This window comes from Mobula birostris, chromosome 18, assembly GCF_030028105.1.
Source record: "Mobula birostris isolate sMobBir1 chromosome 18, sMobBir1.hap1, whole genome shotgun sequence".
Lineage (NCBI taxonomy): Eukaryota > Metazoa > Chordata > Chondrichthyes > Myliobatiformes > Myliobatidae > Mobula > Mobula birostris.
Genome location: NC_092387.1, coordinates 46,425,914 through 46,447,508, shown reverse-complemented (window position 1 = coordinate 46,447,508; position 21,595 = coordinate 46,425,914). Strand labels below are relative to the sequence as shown.

Genomic DNA, 21,595 nt, shown 5'->3' with positions numbered 1-21,595 from the left:
CGTCTCTGTTGGACCTTATACGGTTTTTAGATGTGTTAAAATTCTGTATCACTGTCAGAATATGGTTGATTTTCATAGGATACGGCAGCATAACAGGCACAGTAGTGTGATGGTACAGCGTAGTAGCATAATTATTAGCCTAACACTATTAAAGCACCAGCAATCAGGGTTCAATTCTCCCCACTGCCTGTCAGTTTGTATACAGGCGTCCCCCGCTTTTCGAACATTCGCTTTACGAAACCTCACTGTTACGAAAGACCTACATTAGTACCCTGTTTTCACTTTCAGAAGGTGTTTTCACTGTTACGAAAAAAATTCAGCGCGCGATAAAAAGCAGCACGCGCCTCAAGCAGCCGCTCTCCCAGGATTCAGAACGGCATTCTCACCAGCATTGCTTTAACACGAGCCTGTGAGCAGTCGTTTGCAAGATGAGTTCTATGGTGTCGGAAAAGCCTGAAAGAGCCCGTAAGGGTGTTACACTTAGCATAAAACTAGACATAATTAAGCATTTTGATTGTGGTGAACGAAGCAAAGACAAAGTGAGTTTGGCTTGTGGAAGCTGACGAAGACGATGTTGAAGAGGTTTTGGCATCCCATGACCAAGAACTGATAGATGAAGAGCTAATGCAATTGGAAGAGGAAAGGATAACAATCGAAACCGAATGAGTAATGATAAAGTACGACTTTAATTTTGAAGGGTATGTAGGTTTAGGCGATATCTGCAAGATTCTTTGAGTCCTTACAAAGAACTATATGATAGAAAAATGCGCGAGGCTCAGCAGTCAAGCAAGCCACAGCAGACGACGAACCTCGACCTTTGACATCGAGGTGGGCAGTCACAGGAGAAGATGAGCTGCCTGCTCTAATGGAAACAGATGATGAGATGACACCCCAGTGTCCCACCACCCCAACACCCAGGCCACGGACAGATACTGTACCGATTCGCGGAGAATTCAGCAGTAGCCGGGAGGCACACAGCACATCTTTAAGAAAAAAGCCGAAATAAACATGCTAATTAATTACGTGTCGGGCAGCACGTAATTAATTTGCATGTTTATTTTGGCTTTTTTCTTAAAGATGTGCTGTGTGCCTCCTGGCTACTGCTGCACCCCTGCATGCTTCGCGGCAATGTATCGCTCAGCGGCCTGAAGGGCGGTAGCCACTGCACCACCCAAACTGCAACGACTTAGCCTAACATACCATCATCTGTGTGCTTGGCGCTGTCTTCCCGATTCCGGTAAGTGATACTATACTGTACATACATTATTTCTACTTTATATAGGCTGTGTATTTTTACGTGTTATTTGGTATGATTTGGCAGCTTCATAGCTTAAAGGTTACTGGAGAGCGCTTGCGCCGTGTTTTTGCCAACAGCTCTTGCGTGAGATTTTCGCTACGGAGAACAGTTCAGTAATGTGGAAAAGTATTTCTACTTTATATAGGCTATGTATTTATCATATCATTCCTGCTTTTACTATATGTTACTGTTATTTTAGATTTTATGTGTTATTTGGCATGATTTGATAGGTTATTTTGGGGTCTGCGAATGCTCACAAAATTTTCCCATATAAATAAATGGTAATTGATTCTTTGCTTTATGACATTTTGGCTTACGAACCGTTCCATAGGAATGCTCTACCTTCAGAAGGAGGGGGAAACCTGTATTCTCCCTGTGAACGGGAGCTCCAGTTTCCTCTCTCACTTTCAAAGATATACAATTAGGGCTGGTGAGTTGTAGACATGCCACGTTGATGCCAAAAACATGGCGACACTTGCGGGGTGCCTCAGCGTAACACTCACCAATTTGATTTGATGCAAACGGCACGTTTCAGTACGTTTTGATGTAGGTGTGTCAAACAAATTTAATCTTTAATCAAGATTCCATAAACATCAAAACAATAATGACCTATTTTTATCATTTCTGGTCAAGGATTAAACATTAACCAGGAGGAACTGCCGTACTGATATTAAAAAATGTATCATAGGATCTTTGACTTCCCATTGATAGCTCATGGTATATTGCTTTATCAATTCAAACACAATACAATCAACTCTGACATTGCACTAGGTACTGTATTGTCAGCCTGGGTTTCTGAAAAATCTAAGCTTGTCCAATTTCAAATTTTTTAAATGTCCAACATTATTCCAGTTTTAGGCAACAGTCAAAGGATGGTGGAAATTTGGAACTCTCTTCTGCAAGAACTAATAATGTGCTGTTCCACTTAAAGCCAATATCAATAGATTTTCATTCACCAAATACATTAAGAGGTAATTGGGAGGCTGAAGAATATGGACTGTCCTGGGGTTAGAGGTGTGCGATTGTGAGCGTGTAAATGGGGGCTTGTTTTGCTGCTGTTGTTTTGTTGCTTCTTGTGTTCTGTGTTGTTTTGCCAAGTATTGCGGGCATGCTATGTTGGCACTGGAACGTGTGGCGACACTTGCTGCCTGCTCCCAGCACACCCTTGGGTGCATTGGTTGTTAACACAAATGGCACATCACTGTATGTTTCAATGCACACGCCAAACTTGAATAAGTTTTAAAATGTATATGATTTTATGCCACGAACTCTTCAATTAATACAGCTGGTTCAAGGAGCTGAAAGGCCAATTCCAGTTTCCAAGTTATTTAAACCTTATCGAAGGATTGGTGACCTCATTGAAGGAATGCACAGCAAATGATAAATGCAAATTATAGGCTGAGTACCCACTGTCCGTCCACAATTGTGAAAACATTTGATCCACATAGCTCTGAATTTCATTCCAATTAAGTGTAACAAGTAATGACGAACAATTTATACAAAATGTACTGGGCGGCTTTAGGCAGCGGCACTCTTTGGCAATCTACTGACACACCCTCCAGCAGAGTCTCAGTAATGGAGAAACTACAGCGAGAATCACACGAGCAAGGCCGAGCGCACACAGGCAGAGTCACGCACCTGGAAGGGAACTGCAAGGTGTTGAGATTCCACCCTTTGGATGTCATTGCGTTCGATAATCGGAATATATCAAAAATATCCGAGCCAATAGCCACAACAGATACTTCAGGCTTCCCAAAGATGAAGATTTCCTTTATTTTCTTTAACCTTCAAAAAGAAAAAAATAATTTAGCACAGAGCGGGCGATAGAAAAATAAGAGCGCAACACTTAATCCCTTGAACCACTGTGTCACAGTGCCAGAGACCAGGTATAAACCTGATCTCTAGTGCTGTCCAAATGGAGTTTGCAATTTGTTGCTCTGACTACATGGGCTTCTCCACCCATCCCTGAATGCATCCCAAATACACACTCGACAATGAGTTAATTGGTCCATGTAAACTGCGCCCAGTATATAGATGAGTGGTGGAATCTGGGAGGAGTTGAATTTGCAGAAAACTGGGGGGGGGGGGGGGGAAATCGATCGATTCATGCAAATAGGTTGTCGACAGTCAGCAGCAACTCTCTGGGCTGAAAGGCTTGTTTCCATACTATATCTCTATAACATCACAAGGCAGGTCACTGAACCAAGATGAAGTTAAAGGGAACAAGGTGACCAAAAATATACACAGTCCTCTCCAAAAGCTTGCTAAGTTTGAGAGCTCCCTCTGCATTGTTCTTCACACTACTGTAAGATCTGTCTTGGGTCCATAGCATTTGAGATTTCTATATTCGAAGGCCAAGTCTGTTGGTTTAACAAAACTTCTCAGTTTGCATCAATGACTGGAATCCAACACTAGATGGAGCCAGAGAACGGGCAAAGCTACCACTATAAACACGAGATTCTACAGATGCTGAAAATTGAAAAATACACAAAAAAGGAACTCAGCAAGTCAGACAGCATCCATGGAGGGGAATAAACAGTCGACATTTCAGGCTGAGGCCCTTGTCTGACGAAGGACCTCGGCCCAAAATGTCGACTGTCTATTCCCCTTCATATTTAGCTCCTCCAGGAGAGGGAGGGGGAGGGAGAGAGAGAGGGGGGGGAAGAGAGAGAGAGAGAGAGAGAGAGAGAGAGATTGTGTGTGTGTGTGTTAGTTACAGCCACCAGCAAGATGACAAACTGGAGATTATCAGCAAAGCCACAGGTTTTATCTGGAGACTTTTCAGTGCCAAAAATCTACAGAATCCACATAAAGCAGGGCCCAATATGGAGTCAGAGTCCGATCTCCTCCTTGGGTGAATGTCAATAGCCTAACTAGAATATTCCAAAGTAAAGGATTGTCCTATTTTTTCTGAACAAAGGAGGCCAGTTAACATCAAATCTCTGCTGACTCCATGCATTCCTCTCAGTACACTCCCCTTCTCTTCCACCTGGCACAACAGCTACCAATTTTCCAGCCCGAAAGGTTGACTTTTTATTCCCCTCCATTGATGCTGTCAGACCTGCTAAGTTCTCCCAGAATTTTGTTTGATCTGAGGCTCTGGATCTCGAGCCCCTCATGTTTATGATTTGTTGTTCCACTAAAGCATGCCTACCAGGAATCTTTAAAGCATGCCTACCAGAACTCCGATGGGAGTTCTTCCCCTCTGTGATTTCTGCTGCTGTCCAACTCTTCGACCATGTGCTCTCACTTGGCACCTGCCATCTTGTACTCCTCCCACCTTCTTATTCTGGCTCCTGCCCCTTTCCTTTCCAGTCCTGATAGAGGGCCTCAGCCTGAAACGTCGACTATTTATTCCCCTTCATAAGTGCTGCCTGTCCCACTGGGTTCCTCCTGCATTCTGGATTTCCAGCATCTGCAGAATCTCTTGTGTTTATGATTCTTCTGCCAGCCACTTACACCGGGGAAAATTTGCAGCAGCCAGTTAGACCAACCAGCATGTCTTCAGGATGTGGACGGAACCCAAAGTGCCCAGGGAAAACACACACACACACAATCACGGAGAGAACATACAAACTCCATACAGAGAGCACCCACGGTCAGGATCGAACCCATGGGTGGAGACGTACAACAGCAGCACTAAATGCTGCGCACAGTTGTACCCAATCTTTGAAGAAATACTGATCCCAAGATAAATAACTCAGGCGCTCTTAAGGCATAAATGCTGCTGACTGAGCCATAGTTGCCCTATGGATTTCACATCCACAACAAGCTGCTAAATGTACTGACACATTTAAAAAAAAACAATTAAACTGATATTAAAGGAAATGTGGTGGGGAAAAGGAAGGAGTGGCAATTTTTAAAATTTGGTTTAGTATAGATCTGGTACCGATGTATTGAAGGGAGGAGGGGAACATCATCCTTCAAAGGTGTAATCCCTAAGGTGACATGATCAGTGCTGAAATAAGAAGTAATTCAACTCCAAACGCCTGCTGCAATGAGGACTGTACTTCCCTCACAGCAGAACAACTCTGCCCTAGAAAAGGCTGGCTAGAAGCTAGAGAACGCCAGTGTACAGGGAGAACTGAGTTTCTGAAAAGTGTACAAGGTTCATTTACAGATGCAACAAGCAATCCAAAAGGCATTGTTGGCCCTTTTACATAAGTAAGCTGGAGTACGGGAAGGAAGCAACTCCTGCTGCAGGGTTCTGGAAATATCCCATCTCGCCAACTGCACACCCAGGCAGGGATAGATCTGCCTTACTTGGAAGCAGTACAGACTCACACGTCTGGTTACTGGAATAAGGAAATTATCTTGCAGGGGGCAAATCAAGTAGTAACCTGCACAGAGAGTTTAGAAGAATGAATTGAAATATAGGCATGAAGAGATTGCCAGGGAGATGCCAAGAAGCCATTTCCTGCAGCTGGAAAGTACAGAGCTAAAGCAGAGTCAGATGAATAAGAGGTCAACCATTTTTGGATTTAGATGAGGACAACTTGCTTTCAGAGTTACAAATATCTACCTTTGATGACTAAATGGTCTTTTCAGAGTGGATGTGGAAAGGATGTTTCTGATAGTCTAGGACTAGAGGGCACAACCTCTGACAAGAAGGACATCACTTTAGAACAGAGATGAAGATGAACTTCTTTAGCCAGAGGGTGATGAATCCATGGAATTCATTGCCACAGGCGGCTGTGGAGGCCAAGTCATTGGGTATATATAAAGCAGAAGTTGTTGGGTTCTTTGTTCATAAGGGTGTCAATGGTTACAGGGTGAAGGTAGGAGAATGAAGCTGAGAAGGAAAACAAATCGGTCATGATTGAATGGCAGAGCAAACTTAGTGGGCCATATGGATTAATTCTACTCCCATGTCCTATGTGGCGGTAAGAAGAATTTGGAGGTTCATAATCCCAACTCCTCAAAGCGTGTACACCATTTATAAGCCTCAAGTCAGGAGCATGATGGGGTACTCTGGATAAGTGGAGCTTCAACACTCAAGAAGCTCAACACCACATAAGACATAACCAGTCTGCTTGACAGGCACCTGATCCACAACCAATCACTTACTTTACCACTGACACACAGTAGCAGCAGATTGTACCATCGAAATGATACACTGCAGGACCCTCCAAACCCACAACCTCCACCAGCTGGAAGGTCAAGGGCAACAAAAGCATGGAAAGTCACATTCCAAGCCACTAACATCTCAAGGACAATTAAATGTTCTCTCAGCTTGTAAAGCACACGTCCCTTGAATGAAAAAGACTCTGCAATTTGTTTTTTTATACAATTACTTACAGCATTTAATGTCAACGGTTCAAGTTAAAATGCCACATTTCAAGCTATTATCTCATTCCCTTTATTAGCATTGCCAAAGCCACAGCCGGTTAACTAAAGTAAAAGGGGAAGGTCTGTACACCATCACTGCCAGTTCCAGGATAAGCAACTTGATTTACAGTAAACTGATCCAGCTGAGAATACATTAGACCTCTCTCCCTTTCTGCATCATCTCACAGAGCACAAGGAAACCCCTTCTACTCTGGATTTACAGGCCTTTAGACTGTCGTCTTTACCAATCCATCTCACTTGAGCTCCATGATTAGACTACATGCACTCTGTGCAGTTCCCTTCTAGCCACTTAACTCAAAGATGTCTATTTAGAAGAAATACAGAACTTTGGAACAGAGAAATTGTAGATTAACCATGCCACAGGCTCAAGCATTCCTGATACTAGAAGTGACTGGGAGGAAAGGGTTATCTACAGCTTTTCATTCAGTGCTCAGTTATTAGTACACCTGCTCGTTAATGCAAATATCTAATCAGCCAATCACGTGGCAGCAACTCATGCACATTGTCAAGAACTTCAGATCAAACATCAGAATGGGAAAGTAATGTGATCTAATGGACTTTGTGGAATGATTGTTGGTGCCAGATGGGGTGATTTGAGTTTCTCAGAAACTGCCTCTAGAGTTTACAGAGAATGGTGTGAAAAACAAAACAGAAAGTGAGCAGCAGTTCTATGGGTGAAAGAGCCTTATTAATGAGAGAGGTCAGAGGAGAATGGCCAGATTGGTTTGAGCTGACATTACCCAAAGACAACAGTGGTGTGCAGAAGAGCAACACTGAACACACAACAGATTGAACCTTGAAGTGGGTGGGCTGCAGCAGCAGAAGACCACACCGGGGTCTACTCCCGCATCTAAAGAAGTGGCCACCGAGTGTACACTGCCACTTTCAGAGCAGGTAGGTGGACTGCAATTTTCCCAAACAATGCCCTTGGTTGATTTTAACTCAGAGGTAGCACTGTTACCTCAGAATCAGAAAGAAATCTGTAGGTTCAAACTTCACTCCAGCTATTCAGCGCAACAATGGACTAACAATGCGGAGCAGGACAGAGTGCCATTTGTAAGAAGCTCTGCCTTTCAGATAAGAATCACTATTCAACCACTGGGATGGATGTAATTTTTTTTATATAAATTCAAATAGCACTTGTTTTCTCTACATATTTTAGCCACTACTCTGACAGAACTGGATCACAGGGTGAATCACATGAACCACCTTATTGTCTATGGGAGCTTGCCAAATCAAACTGGACAACTCACTTCCTACGGGCCTAATTCTGCTCCTGTGTCTCATGATCTTATTAAAACAGTGAACACAATTCAAAGAATACTTCACTGGGTATAAAAATGTTTGGTATTAAATGCAAGGTCATGAACAGCAGAGGGATCCTAGTCTCCCTTTTATTGGCCCAGCCAAGCCTCTTCCTAAGGGGAAGTAGGATCTGAACTACTGAATGAAGAGGAATGAAAATGCAAATGACCTGCAAGGGAGTTCTCAAAAACAACAGCTATTTGATCAACACCTGCTACCGAGAAACTCGTAAGCAAATCAACAAGTTGATCCTTTGCAACATCCTCCCTGGTTTTCAATAACACCCAAAACCAATCCTGTTGTCACCTGTATACAGTACGTGTGAGAATTCACCTACTCTGCTCAAGTTCTGACAAACCTGTATGTGCTCCCAATTAGAGGCAGGGGTTCCAATCAGTTCACTGTCAAACTTACACAAGTTAATACACAGACAAAAAGAGTTCTGACTGTCATAAGTGATGGAACAACTCCTCCCAAGCCCTCTTTCACACAAGCCCTTTTTTGCATTCTAATTGCCAAATGGTCTTTGATTTGCTTGCATATTAGTCAGACATCATTCTTCCTCACTTCCTCATTAAAAATGCAGGAGAAGCAGAGAGAAGTAATAGAAATTTAATGCACTAATGCAAGAATTCAGTCTCAGTTCTGGACATTGTTTGGGCGCTGCTTTTCTGACAAGAAATTAAAACATCAGCAAACCTCAATGACACAAAAGAAACCCACAGTGTGAAACCGTGTTTGGCACCAGACTCTCACATGCCTGACAGCTGATCTCAGCACTCCTAAATCACAAAAGCACCAAAATACACTTTCACAAAGCAACTTGATCAAATATCTCAAATCACCAACCAGCTTCCCCATCATGGACTCGGTGTACATTTTTCATTGCCTTGGTTAAAACAAAAATCAACATAATCAAGGCAACACACACTCAAAATGCAGGACAGGCAGCATCAATAAAGGGGAATAAAGTCAACATTTTGGGTTGAGGCCCTACATCAGGACTGGAAAGGAGGGAAAAGCCAGAATAATGTGGAGGAGCAGAAGGTGATAGGTGAAACCAGGTGAGGGGGTAGATGGGTGGGTGGAGGAGGAGGAGGGATGAAGTGAGGAGCTGGGAGGTAATAGGTGGAAAAGATAGGGGCTGAAGAAGTAGGAATCTCATAGGAGAGGACAGTGGACCATGGGAGAAAGGGGGGGAGGAGGAGGAGGGGCCACCAAAGGAAGGTGATGGGGATATGAGAAGGTGACCAAAATGGGGAATTGAAAAAGAGAGCAGGTGGAAGGGGGCAGAAATTACCAGAATTTAGAGAAATCAATGTTCACACCATCAGGTTGGAGGCTATTCAGATGGAATACGAGCTGTTGCTCTTCCAAACTGAGAGTGACCTCATCATGACAATACAGGAGGCCGTGGACTGACATATTGGAATGGGAAGTCCAATTGAAATAGATGGCCACCAGGAAATCCTGTCTATAGTGGTGTCGCCTCATCTGAAAGGACTGTTTGGGACCCTAACTATGAGGGAGGAGGTGTAGGGGAATGTGTAATCCTTGTCCCAGTTCCAGGGAGGAAGATAAATAGGGAGGGACAAAGGAGTCTTATAGAGAGCGATCTTGTATGCTAAGATGGACTCTTGACCTCACAATCTATCCCATCATGGCTGCACACCTTACTGGCTTCTCTTTAATGAGAACATTGTATCCTGCATTATTTTTGTTTTTCTATAAGACCATCAGATATAGGTGCAGAATTTGGTCCATCGAGTGTGAACCACCATTCAATCATGTTGATTTATTTTCCCTTTGAACCCTATCCTCCTGCCTTCTCCCCAGAACCTTTGAAGCCCTTACCAACTAAGCACCTACCTGCCACTGCTTTAAATGTACCCAATGACTGGCCTCCACAGCCAACTGTGTCAATGAATTTCAACAGTAGGTGGTTGGACTCTCGTGTCAAAGATGACCCCAGCCCTCTCCTTGTGTGGCACAAATGTATCTTAACATTTGCTCAGCATATGCCCGACTGTCTGGATCTTTATTGCACGTCTAGTTCAGAGTAGAATGCACTACTACTAGGCCAAAACAAGCCACGATTATCATCCTAATGATTCTGTCTGGCATCCGTCCAAAGACAATACACTGTAGATATGCCAAGTAGTAATTCAATAGTCAGCAAATAGTGAAGGCTACAATACTTTTGAGATACGGGTGGCCATTCTAATGAGCTTGTCTGTTAAACTGTAGTTCGTTCAATAGGGATGAGCAATAAGAAAAACAAGGGATGAGAACAGTTTACAGGTCAGACACCATCTGTGGAACAAGAGCAAACAGTATCAAGAGGAGTGGTGAGAAAGGATTCTGAGACAATTTGTGGACACAGGAGGACTGAAACAGGCAGGTAATGCCAGCTAGAGGGGGTGAGCAGGGGTTGGAGTTGTAAGTCTGACAGGTGAATGATAGATGGAGGTAGAAAAAGTGGAGAAAGAGTGAAGGCAGATGGAACTAGATGGCAGAAGGGGAGTGTGAAGATGGGAGTTAGCTGCTGGGAGGGAGGGAGACAAAACCACCTGCCACCTTGAGGGCAACACAAAGACACCTCTTCATCACCTTCCCCTTCTTCGTTCCATCCACCTCATCCCACATTCCCCACACCCCACCCCACACCTCAACCCAAAATGTTGAGTCATTCATCTTTCTCCTAACAATTCCCATTCGCATCTCTGTCACATGAATGCAACACTGGTAGCACTGTGTTCCTGCTTATGAAAGGGAAAAGGTAAGAAGATGTGCCTGTGATAAAAGGCTGGAAACTGGCAGCAGGTGGTGAAATTTGAGTTCAACATGTGTGTAGAAAGCAGCATTACTGCAATTGACAATATATCAGAAAATAATAGAGTTCAGGATGGGGCCGAGGAGGACTGAAATGAGGATATTTCAGACACAAAGAGACAGGTGCAGTTTAGGCCCATAGCAGTTCCCATGACTAAAGCTTGGATCTGGAGAGTGAAAGTGGAGTTATGATGAATCTAAGAATGAGCTCAGCCAGACAAATGGGTATATTGGTGACGGGAACTTATTCAAGACAAATCTGGTAGGATGAAGGCGTAGAAAGAGTTGTACATCCATGATGAACATGAGGTCTAATCAAGTCCAAGGAATTGGTAATTGTCACAAGTTATCACCAGAGGCATGGAACAAATAGGAAGAAAATGGAGCTGGGGAGAAACCGGAAGAATTAAGTTTGGCAGGTTAAACTGAGGCAGTAACAATGAAGCTGCCCAGTCTTGATGGTGTACCCGAGAGAAGGAGCAAGGCTGAATAATAATAAAATTTGCCTAATCAAGGTTTTTTTTTGACAATTCTGCTGTTTAGTCACCAATATGAACAATTCGATGTTCACTTCTCCCCAACCGCATGCAGATGTATTGCAACATGTCCCAGCAGAACCACAACTCTGAGAACTCTGCAGGCAGGTCTGAACAAGAACTCTTCCATTCTCCCAGTTCTCAACATCTCCCGCATCTGACCAGAACTTGTTAAGAATTCACTGCAAACCAATAGAGCTTGAAAACCTAGAATTACCTAATTTGTTCACTCATCTCTGCCTACTGATTCACTGTTGGAGTGGATACCTGTGGCGGCATTTTCGTGGCTGGAACAGAATCTTTCAAAAAATTCAAGCAATCTCTTCACAAAATACTTGAGAAAAATAAAATCAGCATTTACAAACTTTTATTCTGCCCCTGAATCAAATATGGCTGAGCTGGTGGCATTCCCACTTCCGAGTCAGAAGTTTGTAGGTTCAGGTCCCACTCTAGGTTCACATTTCTCTGCAGTTCAATGCCATACTGTTGGAAGTGTTGCCCATCCAATTAAGTGTTAAACAGTGATGCCATTTGAAATGCCAAAGACGTCTTTCAACTGGTATCACATTTGGAAGCCCTACAGAAAGCACAGAAGAGATTTACCAGGATGCTGCCAGAATTAAGGAGCCTGTCAAATGAGGATATCTTGAGCGAGCTAGGTCTTTTCTCTTTGAAGAGGAGGAGGATGTAAGAAGTGTACAAGATGACAAAAGGCATAGAGAGAATGGATAGCCAGAGACTTTTTACCCAGGGCAGATAATTTTAAGTTGACTAAAATATGGTGGGGGGGGGGGGGGGGGGATGTCAGAGGTAAGATTTTTTTTGTGAAATACGAAGAGTGGGGTGTGTGGGACACCCTATCAGGTGGTGGCAGAGGCACGTACATCAGGGACATATAAGAAACTTAGCTGGGCATAAGAATGGAAGTAAAAACGGAGGGCTGTGCAGGAGAGAAGGATTAGATTGATCTAAGAGAAGGTTATAAATTAGTACATCATGGGCTGAAGGGCCTGTACTGTGGTGTTCTATCTAAATACATTATCTAATTTTCAGGACAATTAAGGAGAATCTTCTTCTTAGGGGATTCTGAGAGAATCCTCTTCCTAGGCATTTTACTAGCGTGATTTAAAACATTTTCTACTGGTGGAGCAAAGAAATTAGAAACTTGAAATTAAAATAAATGCATAGTTAGGAAACATCTCTGTATAACAGATAGAAAAATGCAAATAGAAAAACCAATGTCCTACATTGCAACACTAACGTCCTCAACTGTCAACCATAAAATACAGGAATACAGACTCACAATATTACATAGCATTCACATTTTTCTGTCCTTTATAAAGAGATGTTTCCTAACTTAAGCATTTATTTTGGTTTCAAGAGTATAGCCCTCTTCAGACCTGCCAGCATAAAAAGTCCTTCATCACCCTAGTATTTTCATCTTCAAACCTTAGCAAATTCCCAAGAGAATTCCCAAAAACTTCGAAGATCGGCCCTCTATTTAGCTCAGTTTTAATATGTGGACTATCTATGTTTATTAATCTAATTCATTGCCAGGAATTCTGTGGCCTTCTTGAGATGGTCACATTGGCTTCAATCTTTCAAGCACCTCCGGCCCTACATATCAGAGGCAATAGAATCACAGTCCTATAAGGATACATCACAGAATCAGGCACTGGCCCAACATGTCAGAAACTTCCCATTTACACTAATCTTATGTTAATCCCTTTTTTTTTTAATTCTCCTGTATTTTCATCCCCTGCTCCAAATTCTACCACTCACCCATGCACTGGGGCCAATTAACCTTGCAGCCTGCATACTTTTGAGATGTGGGAGGAAACTAGAGCATGTGCAAACTCCATACAGTCAACACCCGCGGTCTGAACTGAATCCAATCTATAGATTCCACATCAGTAATCTCAAAACCCACAATATTGGAATGACCCTCTATGAAAGAAGAATACAATTAAGACTTATTCCTGGAATAATCCAAACAGTCAGGAGAACTTGAGACATACGTACTGAGCTTCAATGTGCCGTGCCGTGCCGATAATCTTCTTTGTAGCCTCAATGTAACCATTTTCACCCATAAACATCATGGTTGCCCAGCAAGCGGCAATGATCCCTCCTGGTCTCGACCCGGCGATTGTGGGTGATGCATAGATGCCTCCCTGCCAGTCTGGGGCAACAAAGAACTGGTAGTGGCGATATTTCTTGTTGCTGTACAGTATAACCGATGAACCTTTGGGCGCATATCCGTACTGGAGAGGGGAAGCGGGAAAATCAGAGTGGTTGGGGGAAGAAAACATTTTTTTAAAAACTCAGGTGAGGAATTCTCAGGCAGAACTTTAACATAAACCTGATCAGTTAATATGTAGATTGTGCAGGACTATACTCTTCCTACCTCTGATGTACCCATTCAAGAAATGTAGTCGCAAAGGCCCAGTGGATATTATTCTTGAGATTGACCAGTTTGCTGAGCGACTTTAAAGGTCACTTTAGAACCAGTCAAGTTAGTGGGAGTCTGGAGTCAGATGGGGAGAAGTTGGCCAATTTCCAATGCTGAATATTCAGGATGAGTTTCTAACAACAAGCCAGTAGTTTAATGCATACTGTTGCTCATTCCAGACTCAGTTGACTGAATTTCAGTTGCCTAGCAACCATGGTAGGGGGCTGATCTTAATAACCTCAGACTGCTGATCTGCCTCTGAGTTACAATAATCACTTCTGCAAAGGATTGCTTCGAGGTACTGTGGTGGACCGCAGTCTCTCAATTCAAGCTGCAAACTGAACAGGTAGATCAAAACTTTTGTTTTCAGAAACCCTCTCACAGTCCCAACATTCAGCCACCATTCCTTTTTAGACTTGTCACTTAGTCAAAAGAACAAGCATGTACCAATGTACCATGGAGAGCATTCTAACTGGTTGCATCAGTGTCTGGCATGGAGGGGCCACTGCACAGGATCAGAAAAAGCTGCAGAGGGTTGAAAACTCAGCCAGCTCTATTAAGGACACGAACCTCCCCGGCACCAAGGACATCTTCAAAAGGCGATGCCTCAAGTAGGTGGCATCTGTCATTAAGGACTCCCACCACCCAGGACATGATCTCTCATTGTTGCAATCAGGGAGGAGGTACCGGAGCCTAAAGAAAGACAGACAGAGAGACATGCACACACAAAATGTTTTAGGACCTTCAAACATCTCACAACCACAGGAAAGTTGGACGCAACCACTTGAAAGTTCCTCTCCCAGCCCCAGTAACACTGTGGAAGCGTCTTCACCAGAAGAACACTAGCAATTTCAAGAGACAGTCGCCACTGTCTTCTCAAGAACAATTAAAGATGGGCCGTAACCACATGGACACCCAGTGAATAACATACAACTGCCTCCTGGCATCCTCCAGCCAATCTTCTGTCCTCTTCCAACCAATTTATAAACCACCCCATTCCCAACCTCTTGTCTACCTTGTGCGTGTCAGCAGAGATGCTCGTCACTCCCTTAACGCGGAAATCGAAGGGTGGCAGAGAATAACCGGCCTTCTCCATGAAGACAATGAGAAAACCCCCAAGGCAGGCATCCACATGCAGAGGAATTTCATAATCTTGAGCCAGCTTGGGATGCAGAGAAATAATTAATTAACTAAGCATTCAGCGAAATCTCAAAGCATCATTTAAACAATGAATGCATAGATAGAATCTTTTATAAGTCCTTAAGACATAGTGGCAGAATTAAATCCACTTGGCCCATTGAGTCTTCCATCATGGCTGCCTTATTATCCCTCTCAACCCCATTCTCTTACCTTCTCCCCATAACCTTGATGCCTTGATTTATCAAAAACCTATCAACCTCCACCTTAAATAAACCCAATGACTAGTCCCGCACAGACATCTGTGGCAATTAATTTCACAGATTCACCACCCTTCGGCTAGAGAATCTGTTTTTCTCATCTCTGTTCTAAATGGATGTCTTTCTATTGAGGCTGTGCCCTCTAGTCCTAGACCCATCTACTATAGGAAACATCCTCTCCACATCTACTCCATCTAAGCCTTCTAATATTTGATATGTTTCAATGAGACCCCCCCCCACCCACATTCTTCTAAACTCCAGTGAGTACAGGCATAGAGCTATCAAACACTCATCACATGTTAACCCTTTCATTCCTGGGATCATACTCGTGAAGCTCCTCAGACCCTCTCCAATGCCAGCACATCTTTTCTTGATAAGGGGCCCAAAACTACTTAAAATACTCCAAGTGTGGTCTGACCAATGCCTTTTAAAGCCTCCACATTACATCCTTGCTTTTGTATTCCAGTTCCTTCGAAATATATGCTAACATTGCATTTGCCTTCCTTGCCACTGACTCAACCTGCAAGTTAACCTTTAGAGAATCTTGCACAAGCACTCCCAAGTCTCTTTGAATTTTCTCCCGTTTAGAAAATAGTCTACGTTTTTATTCCATCTACTAGAGTGCATGACCATGCACTTCCTTCCCTACACTATATTCCATCTGTCATTTCTTTGACCATTCTCCCCATCTGTCCAAGTCTTTCTGCAGATACCCTACTTCCTCAGCATTAACTGCCCCCCCATCCCCCCATTTTCATATCATCCGCAAACTTGGCCACAAAACCAACAATTCCTTCATCTAAATCATTGACATGTAACGGAAAAGAACATCAGCCAAAGTTGATTGGAAGGGACACTAGAAGGGATGATGGCAGAACAGCATTGGCTGTTTCTGGGGGCAATTCAGAAGGTGCAGGAAACTATACATCCCAAAGATACGGTAGTATTCTAAAGGCAGGATGAAGCAACCGTGGCCAATGTTGACCCCTATGACATACCACTAGTCACCGGCAGCCAACCAGAAAAGGCCCCTTTTATTCCAACACTTTGCCTCCTGCCAGTCAATCAATCTTCTATCCATGCTAGAATCTTTCCCGTAAAACCATAGGCTCTTATTTTGTTAAGCAGCCTCATGTGTGGCATCTTGTCAAAAGCCTTCTGAAATTCCAAGTAAACAACACCCATCAATTCTCCTTTGACTATCCTGTCTGTTATTTCCTCAAAGAATTCCAACAGATTTGACACATAAGATTTTCCCTTAAGGAAACCATGCTGACTTTGGCTTATTTTTATCATGTGCCTCCAAGTACCCCAAAACCTCATCCTTGACAATGGACTCCAACGTCTTTCCAACCACTGAAGTCAGGCTAACTGGTGTATAATTTCCTTTCTTCTGCCTCCCTCCCTTCTTGTAGAGAGATTTTTTTGCAATCTTCCAGTCCTCTGAAACCATGCCAGAGTCTAGTGGTTCTTGAAAAATCATTACTAATGCCTCCACCATCTATTCAGCTACCTCTTTCAGAACCCTGGGCTGTGGTTCAATGTAATCCAGGTAACCCATCTACCTTCAGAACTTTCAGCTTCCCAAGCACCTTCTCCCTAGTAATAGCAACTAAACTTACTTCTGCCCCCTGACACTCTCTCATTTCTGGCATTCTGCTGGTGCCTTCCACTGTGAATACTGACATAAAATAGTTATTAAGTTTGCCACCATTTCTTTGTCCTCCTTTACTGCCTCTCCAGTGTTATTTTTCAGTGGTCCAATATCCACTCTTGTCTATTACTCTTTATATATCTGAAAAAACTTCTTATATCCTCTTTTATATCATTGATTAGCTTACCTTCACAGTTCATCATTTCTCTCTTCATGGCTTTTTAGTTGCCTTTTGTTAGTTTTTAGAAACCCCAATCCTCTACCTTCCCACTATATTATATGCCCTCTCTTTTGCTTTCCTGCTGTCTTTGGACTTCTCTTGACAGCTACAGTTGCTTCAGCCTGCCTTTAGAATACTTCTTTACCTTTGGGATGCATTTTTCCTCCACCTTCCAAATTGCCCCCAGAAACTCCAGCCAATGCTGTTCTGCTGTCATCCCTTCTAGTGTCCCTTCCAATCAAATTTGGCCAGCCTTTCTCTCATACTTTGTCCACTATAATACTGATACATTGGATTTTAGCTTCTCCTCAAACTGAAAGGTGAATTATATCATATTATGGTCACTACCTCCTCGGGGTTCCTTTACCTTAAGCTCACTAATCAAATCAGTGTCATTACATAACACCCAATCCAAAATCGCCATTCCCCTAGTGGGCTCAACCACAAGCTGCTCCAAAATGCCATCGCATGGGCATTCTACAGATTCCCTCTCTTGAGATCCAGCACCAACCTGATTTTCCCAATCATCTGCATATTAAAATCTGGCATGACTATCACAATTTGCCCTTTTTACATGCCTTTTCTATCTCCCATTGTAATTCATAGCCGAATTCCTGGCTACTGTTCAGAGGGCTGTATACAACTCCCATCAGGGTATTTTTACCCTTGCAGTTTCTTTACTCACAAGGATTCTACATTTTCCTATCCCATGTCACCTCCTTCTTCTAAGGATTTGATTTCATTTTTAGCAACAGAGCTACCAAACCCCTCTACCTACCCTTTCAATATAATGTGTATCCTTGAGTGTTCTCTGCCAACCATGATCTTCTTTCTTTCAGCTACCACTCAGTGATGCACACGTCATACCTGCCAATCTCTAAGCTATAAGATCATCTACCTTATTTTGTGTACTGCATGCATTCAAATATAACACCTTCAGTCCTGTATCCATCACCATTTTTGATTTTGCCCCCCCCCCAGTTACACTTTAACTCATCCCACTGACTGCATTTTTGCTCTATCATCTGCCTGTCCTTCCTCACAGTCTCATTACACACTGCATCAACTTGTATGCCAACTGCACCATCCTCAGCCCTATCACTCCGGTTCCTGTGCTCCACCAACCCTTCCCAACAGCTCTAGCAAATCTGCCCACAAGGATATTGATCTCTGTCAGGTTCAGGTGTCACCCATCCATTTTGTACAGGTCATACTTTCCCCAGAAGATATCCCAATGATCCAGAAATCTGAAAACCTGCCTCCTCACCAATTCTGCAGCCATACATTCATCTGCCAAGTCATCCTGTTCTTCCCCTCACTGGCATGTGGCACAAGCAGCAATCCAGAGGTTACTACCCTGTAGGCCCTGCTTTTTAGCTTTCTACCCAAATCCCTATATTCTCTCTTTAGGACCTCCTCCCTTTTCCTACCTATTTCACTGCTACCAATATGTACCACAACATCCAGTTGTTCACCCTCCCACTTTAGAATGCTGAGGACTCAATCCGAGACATCCGACTCTGGCACTTGGGAGGCAACATACCATCGGAGTGTGTCTGTCACATCCACCGAATCTGCCGTCTGCTCCTCTAATTATGGGAACCACCTATCACGACTGCACTTCCCATTCCCTTCTGAGCCACAGAGACAGGCTCAGCACCAGAAATCAGGCTTTCCCCGGCAGGCCATCCCATACCAGCAGTATCTAAAGCAGTAAACCTATTATGAAAAGAAAATGCCACAGTGGTACTCTGCACTGGTTGCCTGTTCCCTTTCCCTCTCCAGTCACCTAAGTACTTGGCTCATGCAACTTCAGAGTGACTACCTCCCTGTAGCTCCTATCTATCACCTCATTTTCCTAATATGAGCCCACAAAAAGTTCACCCAGCCCATCAGGTCTCCTTTTTCCCCACGGAACAGCTGAACAATTAATCCCAATGGATTTGAAAATTTCAGCTTTTCAGAAGTATTCATCCAATTCCTTTTGCCATTGCTTTGAACATGTCCTCTAGTTACAGACCTTACTGCCTCTGTAGTAGGTTTTGCCCTATCTTATCAAAATCCCATTCTATGTTAAATTACTCCTGCAAATGTTCTATAGCTTGTCTACTTTCCAAAGAACAATCCCAATCCCAGTTATTTCAGTCTCCCTACACAACCAAAATGCCCATCATTCTTGTAAGTCTACCCTCAGTTTACAGTGCAATGATTCCCATTAAAAACGATCAGACATAGACGCTGGATTAAGCCCATCTGAAATTATCCTTTCTTCCTTCCTCCAACTATTCCGTGCGGCTAAACCACCTGTCCCACACCCTAACCCCAACTGTGCAGTAACTGCAGCTCCCAACCCAATGCCCCTTTAGCCCCCCCCCGCATCTTTTCCCTATGCTCTCTGCTCCCCTGTTTTTCCCCCACTCAATACCTATTCGTACTTAGATTCTAATTGGACATCCCACCCTGGGGAACAGAAACATGAATTGACCTTTAAGCACAACACACACAAAGAAGCTGAGCCCCTTTGTCCCCCTCACCTGGTTTCAACCTAACACTTGCCAGCTTGTAATTGTCCCCTCCCCCACGTCATTATTATGGCTTTTGACCCATTCCAATCCAGTACTGATGAAGGGTCTCCACCCAAAATGTTCACTGTTTATTTCTCTCCTGACCCACTGCGTTCATCCAGCATTTTGTGCCTGTTGCTCAAGATGTCCAGAGTATGCAGCATCTCTTATGGATTTGATAGGCTATTAAGTCCCCCATGCCAGGCCAATTTATAAGATCTTGGCCAATCTTCTACCTCAGCTCCATATTATTGCACAAATAAACATTCTTAGCACTCTTCACATTAAAAGAAAAATTGATCCAAGTCCTGTCCTGAATATACCAAGTGACCAAGCCTCCACAGGCCTCTTGGTAAGAACCCATAGTTTCACCACTCTCTGGGTGAAGGAGCTTCTTCTCATCTCTATGCTGAAATAGACAAACCTTCGTTTCGAGCACGTAATCCTTAGTTCTAGACTCCAGAGAGAAAGGAACCATCATCTCTACATTTGCCAAGTTACTGAGGAAGGGCTGATAGCAAGATCGTCTGATATTTTATAAAAAGGCTTTCAGAGCTTCTGCAATTAATGAGCAGCCTAAATGTTGATGTGGTGCTCGAAGTGGCTATTAACTCCAAAAATCCAAGGCCTCCTTACTGAACACCACTTAAAAAATTATAGTGTACAAACAAAATTGCTGCTAGCCATTAGAATGTGAAATAAACCATATTAGTGGCTTCCCAACAGAGACACCTAAACAATTCCAAATATCGGAAGGGCCCTGCTATCTATCATATTAAACAACACCACTGTTTCATGTTCACCAGCCCTCGTAATAGGCTTTTAACATTTCAAAGAGATCCTTGTAATTCCCTCAGGAGCTGCTCCAGCATTGTTAGTAAGTGCACTGGAAAAGCACCTTGGCAATCTCCTCGACTGGATCCATGATTCCATGTGGAAACTGCGGCACAGAGCAAACAAGCATAACCGTGTTCTTTGAAATGGCTCTCTTCATGGCCTGGGGAGAAAAGCAGATGAACATCATATCCATGAAGTCTGAAACCTCCAAACACTTCTAAAAATACACTGCAATGTCTATGAGTCCTTTTAAACACAGTATTTTAAAAAGGAGTCAGTCACTCAGCTTTCAAATCTGCCTTGTCGTTCAATATGACCATGGCCTCATCAGTTCCATATAACTTTCAATTTGCTGATCTTTCAAAAGTTTATGGAATTCCTCAGCAAATGTCCCCAGAGATCCAGCCTCTAAGGTTGAGAATTCTGGAAATTTGCTGCCCTCTGCAAGAAGTTGTTTATAATCACCTCAGCTTCGAATGATCTCGTCCTAATCTTGTAACTATGTCCCCTCACTGAGATTCTCTCAGGAGTGGTAATATCCCGATACCCACTCTGTCAGGTTCCCCTCAGCATCTTGCATATTTCAATAAAATCGAGTCAAGGAATATCCATCTAATATCTTTGACTATTTGTAATAACAATGCACTCCCACAAATCTCCACCGGACCTGGCACCATAGCACAAACAGTATCAGGGCAGATGAACAAAAGCTTGGTCAAGTAGTAGAGCACGATAGCATAGTGATCAGCACAACGCTTCACAGCACAGTCTGTAAGATTGGGTCTCGATTCCCACTGGTGTCTGTAAGGTGTCCGTATGTTCCCTCCGTGGCCATGTGAGTTTCCTCCGGGTGCCCCAGTTTCCTCCCAGTCTCACATTCCAAAGACATACAATTATGGTGAGTGAGCTGTTGGCACCAAAAGCATGGCAACATGTGCGGTCTGCCCAGCACAATCCTTCCTGATTTAATTTGACGCAAAAAATGCATCTCACTGTATATTTTGATGTTCACGTGACAAATAAAGCTAATCTTTATCTTTATAAAGTAGCAAGTTTTAAGGGGCATCTTAATAGAGGAAAGGTGTGTTGGGGCAAGGAAAGGAGAAATATTTTCAGCTTCGGATTAAACTGCAAGGAGAGGAAAACCAGAGTCCA

The 21,595-nt window shown here is 43.3% G+C and overlaps 1 protein-coding gene across 1 annotated transcript in view; it reads right to left on the bottom strand.

Annotated features, from left to right (window-relative positions):
- The window catches only part of sgpl1 (sphingosine-1-phosphate lyase 1), a 104,224-nt gene that overhangs the window by 9,877 nt on the left and 72,752 nt on the right, over positions 1-21,595 (bottom strand). The window contains exons 9-12 of the mRNA XM_072282601.1: positions 20,502-20,600; positions 14,784-14,930; positions 13,342-13,580; positions 2,936-3,082 (exon numbers count right to left, since the gene is read on the bottom strand). Of these exons, the coding sequence (XP_072138702.1) occupies positions 2,936-3,082; positions 13,342-13,580; positions 14,784-14,930; positions 20,502-20,600 (632 nt within the window). The remainder of the gene's footprint in view (positions 1-2,935; positions 3,083-13,341; positions 13,581-14,783; positions 14,931-20,501; positions 20,601-21,595) is intronic.